Source organism: Vulpes vulpes, chromosome 10 (assembly GCF_048418805.1).
Source record: "Vulpes vulpes isolate BD-2025 chromosome 10, VulVul3, whole genome shotgun sequence".
Taxonomy (NCBI): Eukaryota; Metazoa; Chordata; class Mammalia; order Carnivora; family Canidae; genus Vulpes; species Vulpes vulpes.
In genome coordinates this window covers 30,760,237-30,785,746 of record NC_132789.1, presented here as the reverse complement: position 1 = coordinate 30,785,746, position 25,510 = coordinate 30,760,237, and the positions used below count along the sequence as shown (strand labels likewise).

Genomic DNA, 25,510 nt, shown 5'->3' with positions numbered 1-25,510 from the left:
AACTTCATGCAGAGAGAAATCTGGAGAACACGTGTGGGATCCAGGTGGCAGGAATATGAAACGCATCAGGCCAAATCCATGGAAACAGGGCCACTCACAGAGGGTCTGGACTGTTGCAGTCAAGGAGTTAGAAAGGGCCCCAGAGTGTGGTTGCCTGGTTGAGACATGGACAGTGACCTGAGGCAGGTTCGCGGAGTACGGCTGAGATGCCAAAACCACCCCAGTGCTGCAGAGGGAGTGACCCAAGAGGTTGGGGAGATTGGGGTATTCGAGGGGACTTAGCACATGAGACGTGTTCGTGCTCCACAGGAGGGGTCGAGCCGTTCCCTGTGACTTTGAGGAATACATCCTCAAGGGGAGCCCAGCATCCGTGGAGAGCTCTGTGGTTTCTCTGCAGGTCCGTTGGAGCCACTGCCACAGAGCAAGGGTCTCTGAATGCAGTGGAGTCACTGGGTCTCGGAGTGGCAAGGCCTAGTAGTGGCCCTTAGCTGCCCAAGACCAGGTAGGCGTGGTTGTTTGGTGGCAGTGGGGCCACCAGCAGCCAGACTTGCAGAGGTATGGGCATGCATTGGTGACTCTGGGGTCCTGGAAGTGGAACTGACAGGCAGCCCCATCAAGCCTAGCTTGGTCTGCTGGAGCGGAAGCATTCTGGATCTAGCAGACAGATGTCTGACCCGGGCCACCAAAGTAGACACCACCCCTCAGCCACCACCCTGGCCTCTTGAGGAAAGACCCTACTAGACTGCCCAGGCTCCCCGGGGACCTGGGCTCATGGAGGCCCATCCTGGGGACACCTACCCCCGCCCCATGGGCCTGTGGGACAGAGGCGCTGGTGAGTGTCCTCCAGCACTTGGGAGGGACAATGCCGGCCCCCAGGCATCCTGTAGCCGCTCACCGGATGTTGGGGGACACATCCAGAAGGATTTCCACATGACGAATGTCAGAAGGAGAGGCTCTGTTTAGGCTGCAGGCACTCGAACCTCAGACGGGAGGGGAACTGCCAAGAAAGCCACACTCCGGGTGCTCCTCACGGGGAGGCTGTCAGGTCAGAGACAATGAGAGTGGCCTCACCAAGCCACAGCCCCACGTGGCTCCCACAAGAGGCCACGTGCTGGAGGTGTTCTCCTGGAACATGCTGGAACCCCAGGCATGGTCTGCTCCCTGCTGTTCTCCTCTCCCTTGTCTCCCTCCGCAAGAGGCGCCCGTCTGTCTGCTGACACCACCAAAGGCAAAGCTGGGCTGTGGGTGGTCATTCTAGAAGGCCAACCTCGGCTAATCCTTTCCTGCCTGTGGCCAGGCAGCCACAGGCTGAGGCCAAACAGCAAAGAACAGTCAGGCGACTCTCGGAAGGCACCTGGCCTCTTCGCGGAAGCCTGAGCGCACACGGCGGGGGGTGCCAACACCTGCCCTCGCAAGCACCCATGGGAGGGTGCGCCTCACAGGCCGGGGGGTGCCAAGGTGAGCCCCCTGGGTTCCTGTGCCGGCAGCCCTCCCGGAACCTGCTGCCGAGGCTGCAAAGCCGCCGTGGCGGTGCTGGCCACCCCGCCTAGGCTCTGTCCCCGAGACCTGGGCTTTTATGCCAAGGAGGCCCCATACATGTCCCCGTCGTCAGCTCATCAAGAGTCCTGGTGACTCGTTAGGATCCCCGTGTTTACAGAAACAGCCATGGGGGTAGGCGTGTGTCCCAGACAAAGGGACAGGGCACCGCAAGCCAGCATGAGGCTTACTAAACCCAGAGATGCTTCCAGAATGTCTAGGTGGGCTGTGTGTAGACTGCCAGGCCTGGCCCCTGAAGACGGTAGAGAGGAGGTGTGGGCAGACACAGATCCAGGGTCCGTCCCAGGCCCTCAGCTTCCTGTGGAAGGTGTAAGCAGAGGGGCACAGAGGGGCATAGAGGGGCCCGGAGGGTCCCAGGCAGCCGGCCCCTCACTGGGCTCTGGGCTGTCCCCTGAGGTCCATGCTTGGTGAGCAGTGTCCCGGGGACATCTTGTGGCCGAATCTGTACCGGGGTCGGACTGGGCCATGAGAGCCCTGCCGGGGCCAGGTGGACAAGGCCAGCAGTTCCCGAGGCCACCCAGGCCTTTATGGCATCGTGTGGAAAGGCTGGCGGCCGGGACTTTTGTCCACTCAGCTGAGGCACCTGGAACCGCAGAGGCACCAACTGTACTAGAAACACTGTGTGTGAGCCAGTGGGGCCATCCCCGGTGCCCACAGCCCCTGTGCCCACGGTGGTGCCCACCGTTCTGCACAACACGGTCTCTGCGTCGGCAGGATCTGGGGCTTTAGCAAATCACCACAGGCCTGGCCAGTCCCAAACCCCCCAGAGCGTGAGAAGAGACCGGAGCCCCGCTTGGACAGTGGCCTGGGGAAGGTACTGGGTGTTCGCAGCCTCGGCTGGTCCCTGGCACGTCCCTGGGGCTGTCCTTCCTTGGCTGACGCGGTGCTGGGGGCTGGCCGTGCACGGGGCCCGGGCAGGGGTGCGATCCCCTGGCGCCCTCCCTGAGCATCCGAGGCGGGCGGCAGCATGGGCAGCATGCCGTCCCTGCCGCCCTCCCTCAGGCAGGCGGGTGCTCCACAGGGAGGAGCCTCTCCACGGATCCAGGCCGCCCCCAGCCCGAGGGACACCTGCGCTCGTGTGCTCAGGCCCTTTGACGGTAACTTACTGCCCTTAATGTTCTGGGACTGGCTGTTTTTCCTTCGCATGGGTGCTCCTGGCGGCCTTATTCCTAACAGGGCCAAACTAGAGACGTCCCAAAGGTGTTGACAGATGAATGGACAGAGAAGCGAAGTGCGGTACGTCCACCCGGGGTAGGTAGCCCACCGGCCCACCAGCTGTGAAGAGGGGCCTGGATGGGCCCTGCTGGACGGGACGGGTGGAAGCCACAGTCCGCCAAGGCGCTCACAGGCCCCCAAAGCTCAGCGTAGCCCCAGGTGCCCCGGGCTGGGCGAGAGGGGCTCCAGGAGGTGCCCCTGCCCCCCTGCCAAAGGCTGCCCAGGGCACGGCCTCAGGCAGAGGCCATGGGGCCTCCCACACCCTGTGGCAGACTTTTCTCCACTTTCTGCTTTAGCACAATTCAAAAAGGCCTGCTTTTCCTTAAAGGTGTTTCCACACGTATCCCGTCAGCAAAACTTGTCCTTGGAAGTCCAGTCGCTGCTGGTGTCCCTCAACCTGTTAAGCAGACGAAACAATGAGAGCAAGGCGTGGGCCAGGCCTTCTGGCCTTGTCTGCAGGCTGCACGGTAGCCCCGCTCCCTCCTGTCCGGCCTGCAGGTCCCCAGGGTACCTCTGGGGTTCAGGCGGTGGCGTCCAGCCACCTGGGGCTGCACGTCCCTGTGCCTCTGTGTCAGAGGCTTTCAGCAAAGCCACCCCGGGACGCAGCAGCTCCACCGCACCCTCACCATGTCTGTCCGGGGGCTTAGGACACCAGCCCTGCGAGTTCCCCGCCTGGTTCCTAAGTGCTTTGCCTCCTACTTTCGTGTTCATTGAGCAACCTTTTTCAGGACATAAGCGTCGTTTCATTCAGGAGCCACTTTAATTTAGCACAGTCCACAGTGGCCAGACTATGGTGAGTCTGTGCCACTGACATGGCCATTATCGTCCAGGATGACGAGGAAGCCTGGGGCTCAGGGGCCAGGGGGCAGGAGGCACAGTCAGGCAGGGACCGAGGGTCCCCAGGCGAGCGAGGGGGAACCCACTGGCTAAGCATTGCTCGGCAGGTGTCCTCAGGCCCCCTCGCCCTCAGCAAGGTGCTTTCCAGCCCAACCCTTCCCCGGAGGGAGGTTCACCAGTCTCTCAAGGAATTCTTCACTCAGACTCTCTTAGTGGACAGGCTGCTCACCCCACAGAAATCTCATTCGGGAGGAGCGATGGACATTTCTCTCTCTCTTTTTTAAGATTTTATTTATTTGTTTGACAGAGAGCACAAGCAGGGGGAGTGGCAGGCAGAGGGAGAGGGAGAAGCAGGCTCTCCGCTGAGCAGGGAGCCCGATGAGGGGCTCGATCCCAGGACCCCGGGTCACGACCTGTGCAGAAGGCGGACACTTACCTGACTGAGCCACCCCGGCGCCCCACGATGGACGTTTCTGCGTGCAGATCCAGCTGGTCGGTGTGTTCTGCTGTCCTGTCCCTACTGGTCAGGAGTGTGGGTGTGGTGCAGCCAGGGCCACTGGCTGGAGCCTCGCAGGCTGCACGAGGTGTCAGTGGGGCGGGCACCTCTCCCAGCCCTGCTGGTTACTAGCAGGACCCCAAGCCTCGTGCTGTAGGACTGAGGCCCTCCAGCCCCGGAGCTGCCCAGCCTCTTCGTGGCCAGGGGGAGTGACCCTGGGGCATTCTTTGCGGTGACTTTTGGGACCTGGATGTCACCACCTCCAGGGTGAAGGGTGCCTCTCATCAGCAGGACACCCAGGGCTGCAGCGCGTCCCACCTCCAGGCCACCTCCCCCGAAGGGTGAGCAGCTGTGCCATCCTGAGCAGCCTGCCCAGGCAAGCGAGTGGCCCAGCGTGTGCATCTGGCGAGAGGTACCTTCTGCTGACCCTCTTCCAGACCCATGGTAACCCTGCAAGGGGGCCCCCGGTCATTCCCCCTGGGCAGGTGGGCAGTGCACTTCCCCAGCATCCACTGCAGATCAGGCGGTGGCCAGCGGTGCGGCCCCCCGGGGTTGGGAATCCATCACCTTTCCCTGCGCTCCCCACTTCGGAGCTGGGGTAACATCTATGGTCCTACAGCCACGTGCTCTCGGGAAATACGCAGAGGGCCGGGGCGGGGGACGGCGGGGGGGCCCTGGGAGCTGGACAGCCGCTCAGACGCTGGGGACTGGTGGGGGGAGGGCTGCTGTGGCGCCGCATTCGGGGACACCTCGCTGTGCCCGCTCGGCAGGCTGGCTTTGTGCTGACGTGCCGTGCATGTCTTGACGCTCCTGAGTGAGTGATGTTCAATCAGGTGTTACCCACCTGCGCCTGTGCCAAGAAGCCACAGAACACCCTCTGCACAAAAGGACTGTTTGCACAAAGAAAAAACATTCCTTCAGGGGGTTCTTTAGAAAGGCTTGATACTCAACTAGCTAGAACTTCATGGGCAGGCCTGGTGTCAAAGACGGGCTGGCACAGACGGGAAACTTCAAGCCGAGCTTGCCTGTGCACCTGTGCTCGGGTGCAGGTGGCCCCCCCAGCCCCCTGCCAGTCCGCAGCCCACAGCCCCCCAGCCCACAGCCCCCTGACAGTCCGCAGCCCCCCACTTCTGCACAGCCGCCTGGCCAGCCCACTCTGCCGCTCCTGCAGGGCCGCTCCGGTTTCCACCTGCATCCTACCTGGACTCAGCTTCCCCGGCGAGGCTCTCCCCCCCCCCCCCCCCCCCCCCCGCCGTCTGGGAGCTCCCTTGGGAGCCGGGCGAGAAGGAAGCACCTGGGCCCAACAGAGCGGAGCCAGATGCCGAGAGCCAGCAGCGGCTGGCGAGTTGGGCACACGTACACCACCCCACAGGTGTAGGGCTGTCAGGTCCACGAAGGGAGCTCTAAAACCAGGCTTAGGGGGTCCCTGTGGAAAAACATCAGAGCCGGAGGTAGTCACAGCCCAGCGGAAGTAGGACATGCCTGTACTGTGTGCCACCCTGGAAAAAGGTGCCCCCATCCCTGCCAGGAGGGGCCCTGGAGCTGCCCCACCTGTACATCAGCACCCGATGTGGGCTCCCTGATCTCAGGGTCAGGAAAGTACATCCTGTGTGTCACTGACAGGCACCCTTGGGCAACAGCGTCTGGGACCTCGGGCCCACGGAGCCAAAAGGATGCACGTGTGTGGGCCCCTGCCTCCGTGGCACAGAGCAGACTCGGGGAATCTTGCTTCTGCCGCAAAGCCAGGAGACGCTCAGAGGTGCCGAGAGCAGCACCCAAGGCCAACGGGCCTCCCACACGGGCCCAGGATATGTCGGGCAGCAAGACGACAGTGACTGTCGTCTGTTCAAACAGGCAAGATTCTGATGGCCCAAGAAGTTTCATTAACACTCAAACAAGAAAAGTTAGCATGAAGTAGACCAGCGAAGTATTGCAGGGAATAAGCAGGCCAAGTGTGCCTCAAGCTTGCTGTGGTCTGTCTGTCCCCGCACGGATCCACAGGGTGAACCCCCCAGGTGGTGGTAGTGGGTGGGGCCTTCAGGAGGTGCGTGGGTCCTGGGGTGAATGGGATTCGGGCACTGTGGGTGTGAGCCCCTCTGCGGGGTGGCCTCTCAGCATGGGGGTCCCAGGGAAGTCAGGCTTCTTACAGGGGGCCTCCAGGGGCTCATCCAGCAAACCTGCTGCAGTCTTCTCTGCCCGGCCCTGCTATCAGCAAAGGGACACGGGCTCTGCCTCATGAGGGAGGAGAGTCAAAATGTTTTCATCCTTTACAAAATAAAGGATGTTTCTCCTTGTTTCTCTTCGTGTAGCAAGAAAGAGTGAGCATAGTCCCCCCAACCTCCAGGCCTCGGGGAAGGAGCCTGGGCAGGACCTGAGCCTCCTGCCATGGCCAGGTGTGAGCATCCAGCCACACGCTCCCTCCCCCTGTGCTCTGGTCACCCCTCACTCCACCCTGCGGGGTGTAACAAAACGCTGGTGAAGAAGCTTACTCATCCCCACACCCCAGGCCAAATCTCCAAATGGATGGACAGAGACCCGGACCTCCATGCATGTGAAACCCAAAGAATCGTTCATCTCAGGGAACATGAAAGATGGGGCATCATCGAGAGTTTCCTCAACCTGTGCAAACGTTTTGTTCTGGAGCAGGCCAGGACAGGCCAGCCTCACTCAGGGTGGCACTGGGCCCCCCTGTGGCGCCCAGCCCAGAGCCGAGCTGCCCGCTGCCCGCGTCAGTAGTCCGAGCCCTCGGGATGCTGAGAACACGCCTCGGGAAGAAGCGGCAGCCCAAGGAGAAGCTAGAGTTCAGCACCTTCAATGCCCGTCCTGGTGGATCTCGTACTGTGTGTGTACGCGTGTGTCTTTCCGAAGATGCTAAGATATTTTCAGATCTGTATGTTAGGCTTGCCATTTTCGTTAAATATTTATTTATTTTTTATTTATTTATTTATTTATTTATTTATTTATTTATAAAAAGATTTTATTTATTAGAGACACACAGAGAGAGAGAGAGAGAGGCAGAGACACAGGCAGAAGGAGAAGCAGGCTCCACGCAGGGAGCCCGACGTGGGACTCGATCCCGGGTCTCCAGGATCACGCCCTGGGCTGAAGGCTGCACGAAACCGCTGAGCCACCAGGGCTGCCCTTGTTAAGTATTTAAAAGTGTTTTTAACGCACTTGCAACCAATGTTTAAATGTCAGGGAAATTTTAGGTGGCTCAGGCACTTAAGTGTCTGCCTTCAGCTCAGGTCATGATCCTGGGGTCTTGGGATCGAGCCGTGTCGGGCTCCCTGCTCAATGAGGAGCCTGCTTCTCCGTCTCCCTCTGTTGCTCCCCCTGCTTATACTCTCTCTCTTTCTTTCTCTCTCTGTCAAATAAATAAATAAAATCTTTTTCAAAAATGTCGGGGAAATTTTGTTAAATCCATACATTTTGATACACCAAGTAAGGGGGTGACTATAGTGAGAATTCTTTATTACACAACATACAATTTATAAATCCCAAGAATTTATCAAACCACTGGCATTTTTTTTTCTATTTTGAAAATTTCAAACAGAGGCCACAATGAAGGGAAGCACAGCCTGGCTTCAACATCAAACCAAGGCGTCGCCAGTGGCCACTGGGCCCGTGGTGCTGAAGGGTGGGCACTTGGCGCCTTCCTCTCGAAAGCAGGGGCTCCCAGGATCTGAGGTGAGCCCCTGGACATCTGGAGCTCGTCACTACTCATCTCGAACGGGGGGGGGGACCACCCCATCAGATGGGCGTGAACAAAGTTCCTCATGGAGTGCATCTCCTTCTTGTAGACGAGATAGGTGTCAGGTGTCTGATGTGCAGTTGGACGTGGGCCGGGGCGGGGCGGGGGGGGACTGGACTCTGCTCAAGTCCGCAGCCATGGGGGCAAAGCCCACAGGAGCACATGCCTTTCCCATTCATAATCCACAAACCCGACGTCCCCCTTCCCTGGTTGGTGACGTAAAGAACGAGAACGTGCTGTTTGCTAATCAGGAATAATCAATCCTACAACCATTGCCTGCACACCGCTCAGCTCAGTTACAAGAGCAAAGAGGGAGGAGTGTGGGGAGCCGGGGGGTGGGGGGGACAGAAACCAGAGTGCGCTCAGAACAGAGGAGATGGGCAGGGAAGGGCTGGCGGGTTCGTTATATGTTGCAGGAGAACTTACATTCAGTGACATTCACCCTCCTTACCAGATGGCTGTGGGAACAGCAATAAAAGTCCCACCCCCAGTAACACCCTCCTGCCCCTTTGCTCTGGGGTCCAGCGGCTGCCCCACCGAGAAGCAGCTCCTTTCTCCCCAAGTGGCCCTCGGGCTCCCAAGCAGGGTGGGCAGCTGGACCCTCCGCTGATCTGCCTTCGTGGGGCCGGACTCGAGCCCTGAGCCCCACCCCACAGAGCCTGCAGGCCACCTCCATCCCCCCGCAGGCCCCAGCCAGCTTGGTGACCACTGTCATCTCCAGGAACATGCATCCTTTTACAGCAGAAGCTGTATCTCAACACACGCTGTGTGGCAGCCACTTTGGCCTGTGGAAGTGTGAAAGTGTCACTCCGTGCTCCCCACCTCCTGCCGCATCTTTGCCTGCTCTAAAAGACAGAGGGCTGCTGGCGGCTCCCCCAGAGCTAAGTGACCCTCCTGAAGAACCGGGGTCCCTAACTAAAGCTATGGAGCCTCATGAACAAGGAGAGGGACACTGTCCCTGTGAGAGGGACACACGAGCTAGCTGAGCTGGACTGGCCGGGGCAGAGGCACTTGGAGACACATCTCCCAGGGGTCTCAAGCGCCACACCCAGGGCTGTCACTGGCCCCCCACCCACCCCACTCAGGGTGCAGGACCTACCACTCAGGCTGGGGGCTGGACGGCCTGCCTGGTGGGTGAGTCTGGGTCCCTGGGCACCAAAGAGGCTTGTGGAGAGAGCCTGGGGGGACATGGCCTGGGGGAAGTAGCACCAAGAGAGCAGCTCCCACCAGGAGGGACGCTCGCCTGTCTGGCTGCTGCGACACGGGTCTCAAAATACTTGGGACTGCGGCTGGCAGCTGGTCCAGACCCTGTGACATCTGGCCCAACCATTCTGTGTGCACCGGGGGGTGCTGAATCACGCATCTGGCCTCCACTCACCCGGTACGGCCGTCAGAAGTGTCTCCAGACATTGCCCAATGGCTCAGCAGGATGAGATTTCTGTGTTAAAAACCACCAGTTTAGAGACTTGGTCAATCCACAATGAATAGTGGCCTTTGTAGATGATGGATAATTCAGGGTTTCTTTAATTGTAAAATACGTGCAAGTATACATAAAAAGTAGAAATTTGCCATTTTAACCATTTCAAGCATCCAGTTCAGCGGCATTAAGCACATTTACAGTGTTGAGCAACCATCCCCACCATCCCTCTCCAGAACTTTGTCAACTGCCCAAAATGCAGCTCTGTCCCCATTAAACACTAATGCCCCATCCGCCCTCCCCGGCCCCTGGCATCCCCTCCAATACTGTGTATCTCCTCTGGGACCTCGTATACGGGGAATCCTACAGTATTTGTCCTTTTGTGGTCTGGCTTGTTTCGCTGAGCATAAAGTCCTCAGGACCCATCCCTTGTCATAGCACATGTCAGAATTTCCTTCCTTTTTATGCCTCAACAGTGTCCCACTGTATGGCCATCCAACATTTTTCTCCATTTATCAGTCAATTATTTTTAGCCATTGGCTAGTTGATGACACCTGGTCCACTTGCATCTCCTGGCTATTGTGACTGACACTGCTATGGACATGGGTGTACAAATATCTGTGTAAGTCCCTGCTTTCACTTCTCCGGGGCATACCCCCAGAGAGGAACTGCTGGGTCCTACGTAGTTCTAGGTTTACTCTTTTGAGGGACCTCCATCCTGCTTTCCGCAATGGCTGCACCCTTTTACATCCCCACCAGCAGTGCACGAGGGTCCCAATTCCTCCACACCCTCACCCACGTGTTCTGTGTGTGTGTGTGTGTGTGTGTGTGTGTGTGTGTTCATAACAGCCATCCTAATGGCTACAAAGTCTCTCATTGTGGTTTAAACCAACTTTTTCATTCATCATAAATTATTTTCAGGTCAACGTGTGATAGGATCTCCGTCTTCTGGAAGCTTCCATTCTCCCTGGGATGAGACAGACGTCTGCATGGCAAATTGCTGGAGATGTGAACAGCAGTGCGCAGCTCTGAGGAGCTTTGAGGGGCGCAGGCTTTGAGGAGCTAAACGGCCTGGCCAGCACGCAGAAGGCCCCTCGGCCCAGCTGAGACCAGTCCTCTTCCTGGTGGTGACATCAAGGTGCCTGAAAACTGGGCGCTCCCGCCCACAGCCCCCACCTGTTAGAGGGGCAGGATTAGTGCCAGTGTCCTCAGACCCCGGAGAGCAGGTGGTGGCAGGGGAATGACAGTGGCATATGAAGAGGCTGGAGGCAGCTGTAGCTCTTGGGACAGCCCTGCAATGGCTTCTGGGAGTGCAGGTCTCTGGAAGGGGTGCCAGGTTGTGGCCTTGGACCCCTCCTCTAAATGGACCATCCTGGCTGGCCACCCAAAAGGAAAGAGGGCTTGATCGTCAGAGCCGAGGAGGGGAGACGTGCCCAGAACCATGCAGGCCTGCAAGAAGGGCCCGCTGTACAAGGCCCCATGGAGCACTGGGGAAAATGAGGCCCACTGCCCCTCACCGTCCAGTAGCACCGCCTGTGGAGATGGCAGCAGGCACGCTTGGGGCAGGGGAAGCCACCCCTGTGGGGAAGGGGACTTTGCCCCCAGGGCCCAGAGTGCCTGCTTACTCACGGCCCCGGGGAAGTGGGTGTGAGCGCCCAGCTCCTGGCTCAGCTCGCAGCCCCCTGCGCCCACTCCCCACTGGCGAGGTCGCAGCCCCTGCTCTCTGCTCTGCGGCCTGCGGGCACTCCCAGGAGAAGCGCCAAGCCGGGGCGTTCTCACGCTGGCCAGTGGCATCTTAATGAAGTCGCTTGCTTTTCTTAGTCCTTTTTTTAAGACTTTACGTACTGTTATCAGAAGCGTGATCCTTGGCGTGGCGGTCGCTGCTTCCAGATTTTGCGGCAGCCGGTCAGTGCACACACAGGCTCCTGTTCCCACCACGACGATGATGTTGGAAAACCGGACCCACAGAAGAACTAAGGGCAGAGAACACACTCCAGGGGGGGCTTCCTGCCACCCACAGACCTGGCAGGAGCTGGCCTTCGAGGACACAGGGAGGGGCCTGTGTCCCAGCTGGTGACCACAGGGGAGGGCTCAGGGAGGGTGGCCCTCCAATGAAGAGCCTGCCTTGTCCTCCAGGGCACGTCCTACCTGATGGGAAAAGATGCGAGCTGCAAGCCATGGGCAGCAGGCAGCCTCGGAGAGCCCGAGAGCTGCGGCCTCTTCCTTAACCTGGCCTCCATCGGCCCTGGCCCCCGCTCCCACCTTCACTGTGCAATGAGGTCACAGAAGAAGCCGTCCTGGGGAAGAATCTAGGAAACGTGTTCTGGGATGAAGGGGTAAGTTCAGAGATGGGGACATGGAGTGAGAGGAAGGCTGGGAAGACAGGTACCTGCGACAGGGAGTGCCAGTCGGAGGTGGGGGGGTGGGCATCCATCCTGGAAGGGCAGAGCCACTATGGGGAGGGCTTGGGGACTGGAGCCCCAGGAGCCCAGTCTCCCAGGGCGGAGGCTCTGCTGTCTTCCCAGGGACCTGAGATGCAGCACCCAGTGCTGCTCCAGTCCCTGGCCCCAGAAGGCAGAGACATGTAGCTGGGAAAGTGTCCCTCGAGTCCAGGGCCCCAGCAATGGTAAGGCCCCCCACTCCTGTTCTCGGCAAATAGTTCTTCCAGCATCTCTGAGGTCAGGACGTGTTTCCATCGAAGGGGGTCACGATCTGATCGGAAGGCCTTTTCCCGGGTGGTGCAAGCAGGAGTGGGGTGTCCGGAAGCCCGAGTGTTCCCAGGGCAGGTGGTCGCAGCCAGAGCAGGGCCGGGCTGCCCTGTGAGCCCAGTGGAAGGCACGGTGGCACCTGCTGGAAGCAGAGGGTTCGGCACGAACTTGACGCAACCGAGAGCTGATAGGTAAAGGATGTCGGCAATGCCATTCCTATTTATAATTAAGAAGATAACTTAATTACTGCTATTAAAACCTAAGCTTCTCCCCCATGGGGGCTGCTTTTCACAAAACACCTTTGGTTTTGCTGTTCCCCCACACAGACCTGGCAGCGGTTTACGTAGAGGCGCCGAGGCTCCAAAGTCTCATCTTGTGAACTCATCTGGTTTGAAGTAGTATAACAAGCAGGGAAGGGAAGCAAATCAAAGGCAAGATTTGTGTGTTTTTTTTTAATACAGAAAGCATGTGGGGTAGACCAGGAAGCAGCCCCAGCCTCCCCTCGCAGGGCCGGCTGGCCTGTGGGGCCCTGTCACACCCCTCACTGCTCCCCCGCTGGGGCCAGGTCACAATACGGAGGCGGCCTCGGGGTGAGGGGGGCATGTGGGGATCAGGTTTGTGCGGAGGCGTCAGACGTGCCCAGTGCAGATGCCTGGTCCTGCCCCCTGGCACCTGTGAAACCTCGTCGGAACCCACGCAGAGGAGGAGACGACGGTCCCCGCTGTTCACACAGGCCTCCGGGACTCACACCGCTCCGACGGGGCAGGGGTCAGCACCCAGCACTAAGGGGAAACTGAGGCACGGGGCCCGTGGGACCTGGGAGGTGTGCTCTCCTTCATACCCAGCTCCAGGTGAGGCCATACCCCTGCTGCCCCTGGAATCGTTCCTTTTGTCCCAGAAGCAGCTCCTCAGGCCCCCCACTCCCACCGGCTGCCTGCACAGGGCGCCTCTGCCTCCCTCCCCCGGCAGCTGTGGCCCTATGGAATTCTCCAGTGCACAGACGCTTTGATCTGCAGCACACCTGGAGCTCAGTGCCTCGCCTTCACCCACCCGCCGCCATGCGGGTCCCACACACTCTGTGGACTTCCCCAGCCAGAGGGAAGGGGTGGCGGAAGCCACACAGTCACCAGGCTTCCTCTTCCTCTGCAGTTCCAGGCTCGAGGTGCCACCGGACTCCCCTCATCCCATGGCAGAACCTCTGTGAACAGCCCTCTGTACCCCAAATGCTTCCCTGAGGGGGAGACTTGTAACCAGCCCCTCCAGCATATTGTCGTCAGAGACGTGCCCACAGCTGCCTGTGCCCTGTAGCTCACCCAACAGGCCTGTTTGGGGCACTTTCTCTTTGGCTCAATAAAGGCATGTGGTTGGGGCGCCTGGGTGGCTCAGCAGTTGAGTGTCTGCCTTCGGTTCAGATCATGATCCCGGTGGTCCGGGATTGAGTCCCGCATCGGGCTTCCCGCGTGGAGCCTGCTTCTGCCTCTGCCTGTGTCTCTGCCCCTCTCTCTGTGTCTCTCATGAATAAATTAAAATCTTTTAAAAAATAAATAAAAATAAAATAAAGGCACGTGGTGTTGCCAGCTTAGTGGCAGTACAGTGGAGGGGTGGGCGGGGGGGGGTCCCCATTCCAGAGCATCCCTGCACCATCCACGAGCCTGCAGACAAGACCCCGTGGGCTGTGGGTTTGTTAGCATCCTGATGTTCTGGGCTTTTGGAATACCTCGATGAGAGGAGGCAGCAATCACAGGGCTCGCCGGGGTGCCCGGCGCTCATAAGTCCTCTAAAAATGCCAGTTGTTGGTGCTGGAGTATCCTGCACACGGGGCAGTGTTTCCTAAGCTCCCTAGGAGCTGGAGTGTTTATGTCAAAGGCAGAGGCTCCAGCGCCGAGGAAGGCCGCACAGGACGCCCTGCCTGTGGCTCTGGTCTGGTCTTCCTCCTCTCAAAACAGCCAGCTTGGCTTCTGGGGTGGGGGTGGGGTCATGCCCCCACACCCCAGGGTCCTTGGGTTCCCTAGACCCCTTATGTGGGACCCAAAGGGGTAAAGTGGAGAGTAGATAGGCCCTACCCCTCCTCTGCTTAGTCAAGAGTTTACCTATTTCATTTGTGAGGCATCCACTGTTTCTTGAAGGGCTCCGAGGGTTGAGGAGTCTGGGGTCCCCAGCCCAGATCTCTGAGGTCCCTTCTAATCCAAGCTCTTGTCCTCCTGAGTTCTAGCAACCGGACACCTGGAGACAGGTAAAGGGGACAGAATGGGACCTCTGGGCCCACTGAGGAACCAAAAAAAAGGCATTGAGGAGTGAGCCCATGAAGAAGTGGGTCGGATGGGACCCGAGCCCCCACACAGCACAGCACAGCGGCTGGTGGAAGGGGCAGACCAGGTGTGGTCGCAAAGCAGCCCAAAGCGAGGGACAGGGAAGCTGCCAGGACAGTGGCTTCACGGGGAAGCTGGGGACTGTCTGGGGTAGCTGCCCACGGGAACGGCAGCCCCACCTGGAAGGCAGTGGCAACATTGCTGGTGGAGCTCACCAGGTACTGACTGCAGGGGTAAGTGGCTAAGAGTGGCCCTGGTGCCTTTCTGAAACGAGGAGCTCCCAGCAGAAGCCGGCTGACTTTGTCACCTCCCCAGGATGGGAGGTAGGTGACAGAGCCTACTGACGTGTTGCACGGCCGCCCGGAGGAACTAGTCCCACCTGCAGCGCCCATCGTAAAACAACTGAGTGCCCTTCACAGGAGACTGGACACCAGTCAGCAACCAGAACTGACGGGCGGGTGGCAGTGTGGCCAGCCCAGGCGCCCTGCTGTACGATCCCATTTATGAGAAGTTCTTAAGCCGGGCAAACTCATCTACAGGGGAGCAGAGGGTAGAAAACTATGCCTTTGGGGGGCTGCTCCCCAGGGCAGGGCGGCTGTCATCTGCAGCGTCCAGCGTCCGGCGAGCTGACCTGCCGCCCATGTGCCGTCCAGCACTCAGAATGCAGCCAGTGAGGAACCGAAGGTTTAATTTTATTCTATTTTTGCTCATTAACATGCAAGTGGCCCGCTATGGCCAGCAGCCACCGTGCTGGACAGCAGCACAGCTTTCCATCTTGAGTGGGTGATGATTACAGGAGCGGGGACACATGCAGGAGGTGGCAGGCTGCACACCGAAGGGCCGCGTGCTCGGCTGCCTCCTCCCGTCTGCAAATACCTGGCACCATGGCCGGTTCAGAGGGGAGCTTCTTCTCACTTCAGCTTTAAACAAAACCCAAACAGACATCTCTCCGACTGTGGTTCTCAACCCCTGACTGTCACCACAGCCTGAGTGTAAAGTGTGCAGAGAAGAGGGAGGCCTCAGAGTCACAGTGGGTCCCAGAGGGGGGCCCAGCACTTGCAGGAGAGACCAGCTCTGCACGCCACAGCCCATCATTCCCGTAGGCCTCCCAGGGCGGGATGCAGGGTGCATTCGTGGTACAAACGTGAAACAGGCCACGTGAATGGGGAGCCCAATGGTGCATGCAGCTCACCTAGAGGGGAATCTGCAGGGCGGTTAGTAGGACGTCCCTCAGGGGTGGGTGTCCAGAGTTGCCCTGAAGCTGCGCCCACAGAGCCCACTGGCCGCTCAAGCAGGTGCTGCAAGTCTTCACGCCCTGGCATCAGATGAACTTTGAAGCTTTGTCAGACCTTGGCTCAGAGCTCACTCCCCAGCAGCCTGGTCGCCCCCTCCCTTTGTAGACCTGCCTCATGGAAACCCTCCCTGCCGTCCAGCCGCTAAGCCTCCAGTCACCTCACACCACCAGGGTGAGCACATCCAGGAAGAAAGCATCCAGTCTGGGACAGTCGTTGGGAAACGGCTGGCTGCACTGGGGAGAGGTGGCACCAGGTGGCCACCGCCATGTGGCAGCGATAGCCACAAACGTACTGGGACAGACACAGAGGGGGATAGAAGCTCAGCCCCTTGCATTTCCCGTCCATCTTGTGTCCAAGTCAGCAGCCTTGACGTTGACCGGTTGTCAGCTTTTCCTGCCTGGACTCAGGAAGGGAGGGATCAAAGGGTTCCTCTGGCCCCATCCCTGGTGTTGAGTTAATGGGGAGAGGTCCCTCACCACCTGGCCTGGGAAAAATGCTTCAGAGACAGGTTTCAAGATGACTCATGACCACTGTCATTGTGCCCCCTGCCCAGGTCACTCCGTGGGGACATTCACAGGGAACAAAGTCAATAAACAGGGGAAAACGCAGGCCTGGGCTAGGGCCAGCCAGGGGAAATGCTAGAACAGCAGAACTGCCTGTTTTTGTCTTTCTGCGGATCAGTCAGAGCTTCTCCCCCTCCCCGCCCCCAGCTGACAGTGTGTCCTGTCCTGATGGTTGTTTCCAGCTTCCGTGAAAAGCACCCAGGACGGCGGCACTGGTCCTGAACACAGGCCCGGGGCCCTTCGGGGGGAGAGGGACAACCGCGGGAAGGCCCGTGCACACCTGGTCTGGGGCGGAGCCCCGGTCGCTTCGGCCTGGGGGAGGACGGGATGAAGCCACCCGGTGGAGGCGGGGGCGGGCGGCGGGGAGACCGGGGAGACCGGGGCGCGCACCCTGACGGCCGGGCCGGGGCCGGGGGCGGGGAGAGGGCGGGGCGGGCGGGCGGGGCGGGGAGGCGCTCGGGCGCACCGCGGGAGGCCCCGAGGCCGAGCCCACCGGACACCCGAGCCCCGGCGTCCCCCGTGCGCTCTCAGCGGACGCGAATAAATGGACACGTAGGCAGCTTCCAAAAGAGGCGAAACCTTTATCAAGTCGGCGCCGGCGCGGTATCTACAGTATCTACAAATATCTACACGTATCTACACCGCCTGCAGACGGGCTCCCGGGTCGTCTACACTGCAACTGCCGGCCGGGCCGGGGTGGGGGCGGGGGCGACGCGGTCTCGCGGAGAACAATAAATATCACTTCCTTCCGCCGCCGACCGGGCGCTTTGGCACTGGCGGCGCGGACCGGCCCCGCGGCGGCTCCGGGCGGGGGACCGGCGAGGCGGCCGACGGCTTCGCGGCCGGCCCCGGGGCGGCGGGAGCGCGTCCTGGGGCCCCTGGGGCTGCGTGGGCGGGCGGCGGGCGGCGGCCGCACTATCTGGGGCAGTAGTCGTAGGAGCCGGGCGGCGCGGCCCCGGCCGACGAGTACATGTTGGCGGCGGCGGCGGCGGCGGCGGCGGCTGCGGCGGCGGCGGCGGCGGGGCTCACGGCGGGGTGGTGGTGCGGGTGCGCGTGCGCGTGCGCGTGCGGGTGGTAGCCGTGGCCGCGCAGGCCGGGCAGCGGGTAGGGCGCCGGCCGGCTCTTGGCCCCGAGGTAATGGTCGTAGGCGGCGGCGGGGTACTTGTAGGGGTGGTGGTGCAGCGGCTCCGACGCGCCGGGCGCCTCCAGGCGCAGCTCGGGGTGCGGGGGGCTGGGCCGGCCCCCGGGCGCACCGGGCAGCGGGACGAGGCCGCCGGCGCCGCCGGCCCCGGGCAGCGCGGGGCTCAGCACCCGAGCCAGCAGCTGCGGCGGGTGCGCCGGGTCCCCGAGCACGGCCGGTCCGCCCGCGTCGCGCTCGAATTCGCGCCGAGCCTCGGCCGCGTCTGCGGGGAGGGCCGGGGGTGAGCGCGCCGGGCGGGCGCCTGGGGGCCCCGCGCGCTCCCGGGGCCCTCCCCGGGGCCCTCCCCAGGGGCCCGCGCCCCTCCGCGGGCGGCGGGCGGGGCGGGCGCGGCGCAGCCGTCGGGCCGGGCGGGCGAGTGCGCGCTTGCCCGCCGCCACGACCGTTGTGCAACCGGCGCGAAGGCCGCGAGCGCCCCTGGGGCGCGGGCGAGGCCCGGCTCGGCCGCCGGCCTGGGGCGGAGCGCGCTCGGGGCCGCGGCCCGGATCCCACGACCCCCGGCCCTACCTTTCTCGGCGCCGTTGGGCTGCGTGGGGGAGGCCACGGGGTTCCGCGAGCGCGCGAAGGCGCTCATAAGCGGCAGCGCGCCGGGCCGGTGGTTCCGGGGCCTGCGGGAGGGAGGAGGGCGGCGGGTCAGGGGGCGCCCCCGCCAGGCTCCGGAGCAGCGCAGTCGCCGTCTCCCCGGAGGACACTCACCAGTCCTCCGGGTCGCAGTCTCGGAAGCCTTTGGCGAAGGGGTTGCTGGCGATCTTGAGCTGCGTGATCTGCGGGTGGGGTGGGGGGCGAAGCGGGCACTGAGCGAGTGGGTAGGGCCCCTGCGCTGGGGGCTGGGGGCGCGAGCTCCAGTCCGGTAGTGTTTGCAGGAGCTCCCCAGGTAGGGGCCCTTTTACTCCTCGGGGACACAAACCTCCCCAGTTAACTCTCTCCTGCCAAACGGGGAAGCTCCTTTCTCGCTAAAGAACCCCTCTGTGGTCCCAAGTGACTAGGATGGAGACCCCGTGTCCCTGGCTGGGATGGGAATGTGGTCCCTTCCACCACCGACCCACAGTGTGTGTGTGTTGGGGGGGGGGATGCCCTAGGAATTTGGGTAAGCCGTGGATCAGGCCCCTGATGGGGAGTTTCCGGAATGGTTTGAAAACAAACTTTCAGGCCGCACTGACAGTTGCTGCTGGAGAGGTCAACCTGATAGGAGGCTGGGCCAGCCTGCAGCAGAGGGGAGGAGGCTGCTTGAGGCCCTTGGGGGGGGCGACCCCACCGTGTTGGATCCCACCAGAACCCAAAGCTTTGGTTACAAACCTTTGTCCCCAGGCAGCACTGGGAAATTGCAACCCAGTAGTATTGAATTTGCCCATCCCAGGGCCTCACCCGGTGGTTCTGGTAGGCAGTGACCGCGGTGAAGCGCGTCTCCTCAAATACGAAGGTTTTAAAGTTCTCCTCAGCGTATTTCTCACTATCTTTGCGTGGGTCCACATAGACAACATGGAAGCGGGGCTGGTATCTGTGCATGGAGTTGAGAATAATCTGGAAGACAAGGTGGCAAGTTTGGAACTAGGAAATGGGCAAAGCTCTAGATAGGCAGTGAACTTCCCGGAGAACTTGGACAAAAGCCTGAACTCTCAAAATGAGGTCCGGTTTTGGGGCTCAACTGGAGACTGCAATCAACTGGGGACCGCGAGGAAAGTCTCTAAATGGCAAAAGATCAGGGTTATGATCCTCTCTCTGTAGGTCCTTGAGAACTACTTGAGGCCCCCAGTGGGTGGGTGGGAGGTGGCTGGAGGCCAGAGCTCAGCCTGGCAGGAAAGCGGCATCACCCGCATGGATTGTGCAAAGCCTCCTGCAGCCAACCCCCCCCACACACACACACACTATCACCACACGCACACAAACCGCCCCATCCTTTCTAGTTAAAAAGTCTCCAGCAAAAGATCAGGAATGAGGTATGGGGAGCACAGTGACACCGTCTCCAGGCCCGAGGGCCACTGGGCCCACTCTGCTCAGCCTGTCCCTCATTCACACCCCGAGCTGCCCAAGCTCTGTGTCTGGTTCTGGTCAACAGGAACTCTGGAGGGCCCACACCAGGGATAGCAACAGCAAGGTCGCCTGGGGAGGTGCGGGGGTGGCTCACATGGCCGTTGTCATCCAGCAGGTTGTTGGTCAGCTTGAGCTTGTCAAAGGACACGATTTGCTTCATCCACTGTGCACCCTTGGCAGGCGAGTCAGGGTGGTAGTGTACACGGCCTGGCGTGGCGGGGTCCGCCTTCCCGGCCACCAGCCAGGAGGAGCTGTGGAAGGCGTACCTGGGGCAGCACGGGAACAGGGGGTCATGCCAAGCGGGGTGAACCGAGAGGGCCTTGCGGAGTGCACCGCAGAAGTGCCTCTGATGATTTCCCCATCACGGGTGAAATGGAGCTTTCAGCTGCCACACAGACTGGGAGCGTTTCCGAGGGGCACCGGGAAGAAAACAGAAAACTCCCTCCCGTCCCAACACACGAGACGACGGGAAGCCGGGCACCGGGGGAGGAGGCGGGACGCCACATTTCGCCGCACGCGGGTCTGCGGCTCGGGACTCCCCACCACCGGCTCGAGTCGGATTTGGCAGCGCCGGCGGCGGCCTCGGGCGCAGGGCGGACCACGGTCTCTTTATTAATTGCTGTTAATTGTCCGGGCGGCTGAGACCCGCCCTGCATAATCTCTCCCGGCCACCCCACCTTTCCTGCTCGGCTCCAGGGCCCAGCATTCCCCGGGAGTGGGGGCAGGGGACAAGGTGCCCACGCTCACCTCGTGGGAGAAGGAGACGCGAAGAAAGGCAGGGGCTGTGTGCGAGGGGCCTCGGGCCAAGCTGGCCCAGGGGCGTGGGAGCTGCCTCAGGCCTACGCCGGTGGAGGGGCCCAGCCTGTGTGACCTCCTGAGGGGAGTTCCCAAGAACCACTGGGGGTGGGGTGTGTGGGTCTGGGGTCTGACAGGGCTGGGGAGGGAGGAGGTCACGGGGGCCCGTGGGGCAGCCGGGGCAGGTGCTGGGACTCCTGGTCACTAATGTCCTCGTGGGCTGCCCTCAGAGGTGTCACCAGGCGGGGACCGGCCGCTCCCCAGGGCACCCTCCCTGGTCCCGCTGGGCGCTCACCGGTAGCGCTTGTCGTCCACGGGAACGAAGTCCATGAGGAGCATGTAGTCGGCCATGGGGTCCATGCCGAAGAGCTTCACTTGAAATGTGGGGAACATGCGCCTGGGGGCGGCGAGGCCTCCGGTCACCTCGGGTGGGGGAAGGCAGGGCTGCCCCACCTTGACCACCCCAGGACGGTTCAGCGCCGGGCCCCTCCATCCCCTCTCCTCTGCCTCAGCTACTCCGGCCCAATCAGGCCCTGGCCCAGCCAAGGGTAAATGGAGTGTCAGGGCAGCCCCCTGCCCCCTTTTTTGAAACCCCAGAACGGTTCCCTAAGCCCTGGAGCGGAGCCTCCCTGCCCCAACATCATCTGTGGCTTCTTCTGCCACATTTGCGTGCACAGAGCCAGCCTAGCATTTGCCGATTCTCGGCTGTCCGGCCCAGAGCGAGCCTCAGCCGGCAGCACCCTATCAGCAGACTCCCAAGACGCGGTCCCAGAGATCCTCGGCCCTCCAGAGCCTCCCCAGCTCCATCTAAGAGACGGATGTAAACTCCCGGCTCGAACAAAGTGAAACCAGGGCACTCTGTGTGGCTCCCAGGAGTCCCGGTTGCCCTTTCGGCTGGGTCTGCGGCTGCTCCCCAATCCCTCCAACGAGGCTGAGGGCTCGGAGCCCATAGGCTCAACTCTTAGGCCCAATGAAGGAGTCTCCCCACCTTCCTCGGGACACACACAAGTTCCCACCGGCCACAGTAACCCCCTGGACTCAGCTCCTCCGGGAAAACCTGGCTCGTGCTCTCATGGTCACCTAACTCTCCCCTCCCCTGGACTCTGACTCTGTGACCCATCCAGGCTCTTGAAAGGACATTCTGTGGCTCCTGGATGGGCCGCCGACCGTGCGCCGGCCCTGTCCCTGACAGCACAGCAGTGCCAGCCACCCGGCCCAGGAGGGCTGTGTGAGGCTTGGCTCCCATCTGCCCTTCCTACGGCTTCCCCTCATAGGCAACTCCCTGCAGGCGGTGGGCAGAAAGCAGATGCCATGGAGCCAGCCCTCCGGGTCAGACCTGCCACCGCCGCCTCTGCAGGCTGGTGGGTGCTACAGAACGGTGGCTTTTGGGGTAAAGCCTGGCCACAACCAAGGCCCTTGCTGGGCTGGACCGGGCCAGAGGCTGGGGCGCCGTCCTCAGGGAACAGTAAGGAGAGCCCGGAGAAGACCCGCAGAGCTGAAGCTGAGCGTAGGCCCCAGGATCCCCAGGGAGGACAGCCGCGGCAGCGAAACAGAAACCGCGAGAAGGCTCTGCAAACAGGCCCTGAGCTCCCCTTGGCTGTGTGGACGCAGAGCTGGTGTCTCCGTGTGTACATTAGACACAGCCCGGCACCCGCCTTTGTCTGCTGGTCAAATCGGTTGCATCGCAAAACTTGTTCCCCTTCTCTCTGGGCCCTTAAAACAAACACAGGCCAATTGGAAGGCTGCAGCCCCGGCCCCAGAGCCAGGCCCCACAATCACGCGGAATTTAGGCCTGAGGAAGGTGGGTCGCAACCTCCAGCAAAGGGGGGGATACTGTTTTTTAAGGGTCTCCGCTCTCTGCTGCCGTGTGGCAGACAACTGCCCAGCTGCCCCTCTCCAGCTAACCCGTGTCCACTGAATTGGGGAACTAAAGACGTGACTTTCCTTTGAGGTGGGAGCCACTGGGAGCCGGTAGGCGAGGCCGCGCGCCGTAGCCCCGTGAGCTCCGGGCCGGCCTGGGCTTCCGGCGGCGGCGGGCGCCTCGGGGCTGCGGGGGGCGGGGGGGGGGGGGCGAGCCGGCCGCCGCGCTCCTCCACCCGCCGGCCTTCCTGGCTGCCCGCGCCCTCGTCGCCGGAGCCGGGACCGCGGAGAACCAGAGCCAGCTCGCGCCTGCAGGGGCCGCAGGTGGCGGGCCGCGCCCCCACCCGCCGGCGGGGCCCACGCGCGGGGAGGGTCGGGCGGCGAGGGGGCACCCTGACCTGCCGGCCTTGGTGACGATCATCTCGGTGCCCAGCTGGTTGAACTCGTCCCACAGCGCCTTCATCTCCAGCTGCACGCTCACGCTGGCCACCTTGGCGTTCTTCTTCACCGGCGCCTTAGCGGCGGCCGCGCAGCTGGCCCCGGGGCCCTCGGGCTCGGCGGCGGCGCTGCTGGCGGCCCCGGCGGCCGGCACGAACGGGTAGGCGTGCGGCGGCGGGCCCGGGGCGCCGGGGGCGGCGGCGGCGCACGGGTCGTAGCGCGGCGGCGGGGGCTCGCGCGGGCCGTAGGGGTCGGCGCCCGGCGACGCGGCGCCCGGGAAGCCCCCCGCGGCCCCCAGGCTGCTCAGGCTGCTGGCCGTGAAGGCTGCAACGTCGCAGAAGTGCGAGAGCTGCGTGAGCCACGGGCTGGACACGGCGGAGATCATGACCCGCGGGCCGCCGCCGCCGCCGCCGCCGCCCCGCCGAGGTGAGCGCTGCCCCGCGCCCCGGGCCGAGTGGCGGGCGTGCGCTGCGCCCCGGGCCGCGCCGCCCTCACCGCGGGCCGGCCCCGAGGAGGCGCCCCGCCCCGCCCCGCCCCGCGCCCCCCCGCCCCCGGCGCCGAGACAATGGGCTCGCTCCCCTCCCCCGCGCTCGCCCCTCCCCCGCCCTGCCCCCCTCCCCAGCCCCCAGCCCGCCCGCCGCGGCTCGCTCGGCCCGGGCCCCCCGACCGCCCGGACCGGCTCCCCAGAGCGCCGGGCCGCCCGCCGCCCCTCGCTCTGCCGCCCTCCCGCGTTGCATTTCTCCTTTCTCTCTCCGGGCTCTTTTCCCAATTTGTTATTTCTTTACCTTTGTCTTCCTCGATGAAAATTTCCCTCCTAATCCTCTTTCCTTCTTCCACTATCTCTTTCGTTTCTCTTTATTCCTGTTTTATTTTTTGCCTCCTCCTTTCCCCAGTTCTGTTCCTCTCCTTTCTTTCCACTTCGTTTTTCATCACTTCGTCTTTCTTTTCCAGTCTGCCTTTTGCCTCTTATTTCTGTAGGTCTTTTCCTGTTATTCAGGGATTTTTCCTTTTTTTTTTTTTAACAAAATAAAAACTGGAGATTTTCTCTAGCTTTTCGCTTTCTTTTATGACTTTATTTTCTGTCTTCCATTTCCCTTCACTTCCTTCTTTTTCGTTCTCACTCTCTTTATTTCTTTAACATCTCTCTTTTTTCCTACCTTTCTTTTGAGCTTTTTGTGTTTTCTCTCTTCTCAATTTCTTTTCTTCCTGCTGCCCTCACCACTTTCTCTCTCTCAGTTTTCCAGGGTTCCCAGACTCTGTGACACCCTCCTTTCCTGCCACCTTCCCTCCACCTCTCTCAGCTTGCGGCCACCTCTGCCATCTGCCTCTGGTCCTCCCCTCCTGTCCTGCCTGGCTTCCACCAGTCCCATTCTGGGCCTGAGTCTAGCCGCTTGCAGGTCTCTGCAGCTGGTTCCCCAGGCTGGAGGGTGCACAGGCTTTGGGCGGGATGCCTGCCCGTCTTCCCTGCTCCTGGAAGCCTGGAGGCCACCCCGCCAGAGCTCCCTCCACCCACTCTGGGCCCCAGGGCAGCAGTGGCAGGGGGTCTGGCGTGCGGGTCCCCGTAGACACAGCCGGGCGGCTCACCTTCCATGTCCCTGGTGACGGTGCTGAAGTGCATCCCGGCCGGGGATCCCAGCAGCCAGCGGAACTTCGCCGGGTCAGAGGACCGGGGGCCCAGGCGAGTGGTGCGCTCTGCGGCCTCTGCTGCAACCAGAGAGGCGATGCTGAACGCGCTGGCCCGGGGAGACAGCGGGCTCCGCGCGTCCATAGGCGCCCCGGCGGCCTGGCCGGCGCCGCCTCCGACTGCGTGCACCCAGCCGCACCAAGGCCGGCCCAGCCCACGGGACCGGGGGCGGGGGCCTGCGGTGCCACTCACAGCCTCCAGCCCCGGCCCCGGGGGATTATGGCGTCACGGCCCCCCACTCTGGGCTGGTGGCCGCCGAGGGGCCCAGATGGGTGGAGCGCCCTAGGGGGTGTGCGGGCCCTTCTGCTTTTCAAGCTCCCTGCTCGGGCCTCTGCTCCCAGGGACCTCCGTGACCAGCGCCCTTCGAACATCCCGCCGTTCCCACCGAGGCCGGGGTTCCCTCTGTCCGGCGAAGCCACCGTTGCGTCCTACAGCCCCCGAGCGGAGGCAGCTACACCCGGAGCGCCCAGCCTCAGCCCGTGTCAGTGAGGCACCGATGGATCGCCGTGGGGCCGCCTGGGCTCAGCTGTGCCCCTGCCCTCGGCCCCTCCCGCTGCCTCCTCCCTGGCTGCCCCTGCACCTGGGTGAGGAGAGGGCAGTTCGGACTCGGCACCGGCCACAGGCGGGCAACCCCCAGCGGTGGCGTCGTCCGGTCCTCAGCGCGGCGGAACAGGACCCAGCGGGCAAACGCCCCCCAGCCCCCTTCGGCCGTCCCGCTGTCGTGGCTGGGGACCCCGAACAGAGGGACGACGCCCAGGCCGCGCAGCCCGGGAGCCCGAGTGTCACGCGCACCGGCGCGCACCACCCGCCTCTGGCCAGGACGCTTATACATCCGGAGGGTGGGCAGTGCCCGCTGCTCCGACCTCCCCGCGCACCGGCCGGGCGCAGGGAGGGCCGGGGGCGGGGCCTGCACTGGCCCAGGGAGCCGAGGACACGTCGGAGGAGTTCAGCCCGCCGGGTCGGATTGTATGCGGGCCCCCTGCCACCCACCTTACATCCAGGCTGCCCACCTGGGAAGGCCCTGCTGCCTTGGTGCCCAGCCAGGCCCAGCACCGGGAGGCAAGGCCCACCCTGAGGCCTCAAGGCCTCTAGGCCCAGGCATCCGCCACACTTAGGCCTAACTTGGCCTGTGCCTTCCCCCACCTACTGCCGCTGGGGTCTTCTCTGACCCGTTCAGGGCATCCGTGGTTTTGCTGCCCAGTCTCCCCAGCAGAGCACCAAGTCTCCCAGCCTCCCAGGAGCCTCTCTGGCCATTCACCGAGGCTGAGGCTCTCGCAGTCAGAGCCCCTGTTTCCAAGGCTTCTCCGCCCGCAACCATGCTGTAGGCCTTCGCCTGCGCTTGCCTGGGATGAGGGT

The 25,510-nt window shown here is 62.3% G+C and overlaps 1 protein-coding gene across 2 annotated transcripts; it reads right to left on the bottom strand.

The window, feature by feature from the left end:
* Positions 1-16,709: 16,709 nt before the first annotated feature.
* TBX1 (T-box transcription factor 1) lies at positions 16,710-24,936 on the bottom strand. 2 transcript variants are annotated; one of them, XM_072723482.1, is made up of 9 exons: positions 24,735-24,936; positions 24,055-24,174; positions 22,431-22,794; positions 20,468-20,569; positions 19,472-19,643; positions 18,712-18,867; positions 18,043-18,110; positions 17,854-17,954; positions 16,710-17,551 (listed from the first exon to the last, which is right to left on the bottom strand). In XM_072723482.1, exons 2-9 carry the CDS (start codon positions 24,086-24,088, stop codon positions 17,064-17,066), a joined length of 1,485 nt encoding a protein of 494 aa, XP_072579583.1. In that variant the 5' UTR covers positions 24,089-24,174; positions 24,735-24,936; the 3' UTR covers positions 16,710-17,063. The 2 variants fall into 2 exon arrangements, with proteins under 2 accessions (XP_072579583.1, XP_072579582.1); XM_072723481.1 differs by having other exon boundaries at positions 24,055-24,936.
* Positions 24,937-25,510: the final 574 nt, after the last annotated feature.

Excerpts from the sequence above, each read along its gene's own strand:
- TBX1 (XM_072723481.1), bottom strand. The coding sequence starts at position 24,238 with ATGGACGCGCGGAGCCCGCTGTCTCCCCGGGCCAGCGCGTTCAGCATC. Across the intron at positions 22,795-24,054 it reads CGTCACCAGGGACATGGAAG|CCTTCACGGCCAGCAGCCTG; the intron begins GTGAGCCGCCCG and ends GCGACGTTGCAG. Across the intron at positions 18,868-19,471 it reads TGCTGGATGACAACGGCCAT|ATTATTCTCAACTCCATGCA; the intron begins GTGAGCCACCCC and ends CTTGTCTTCCAG.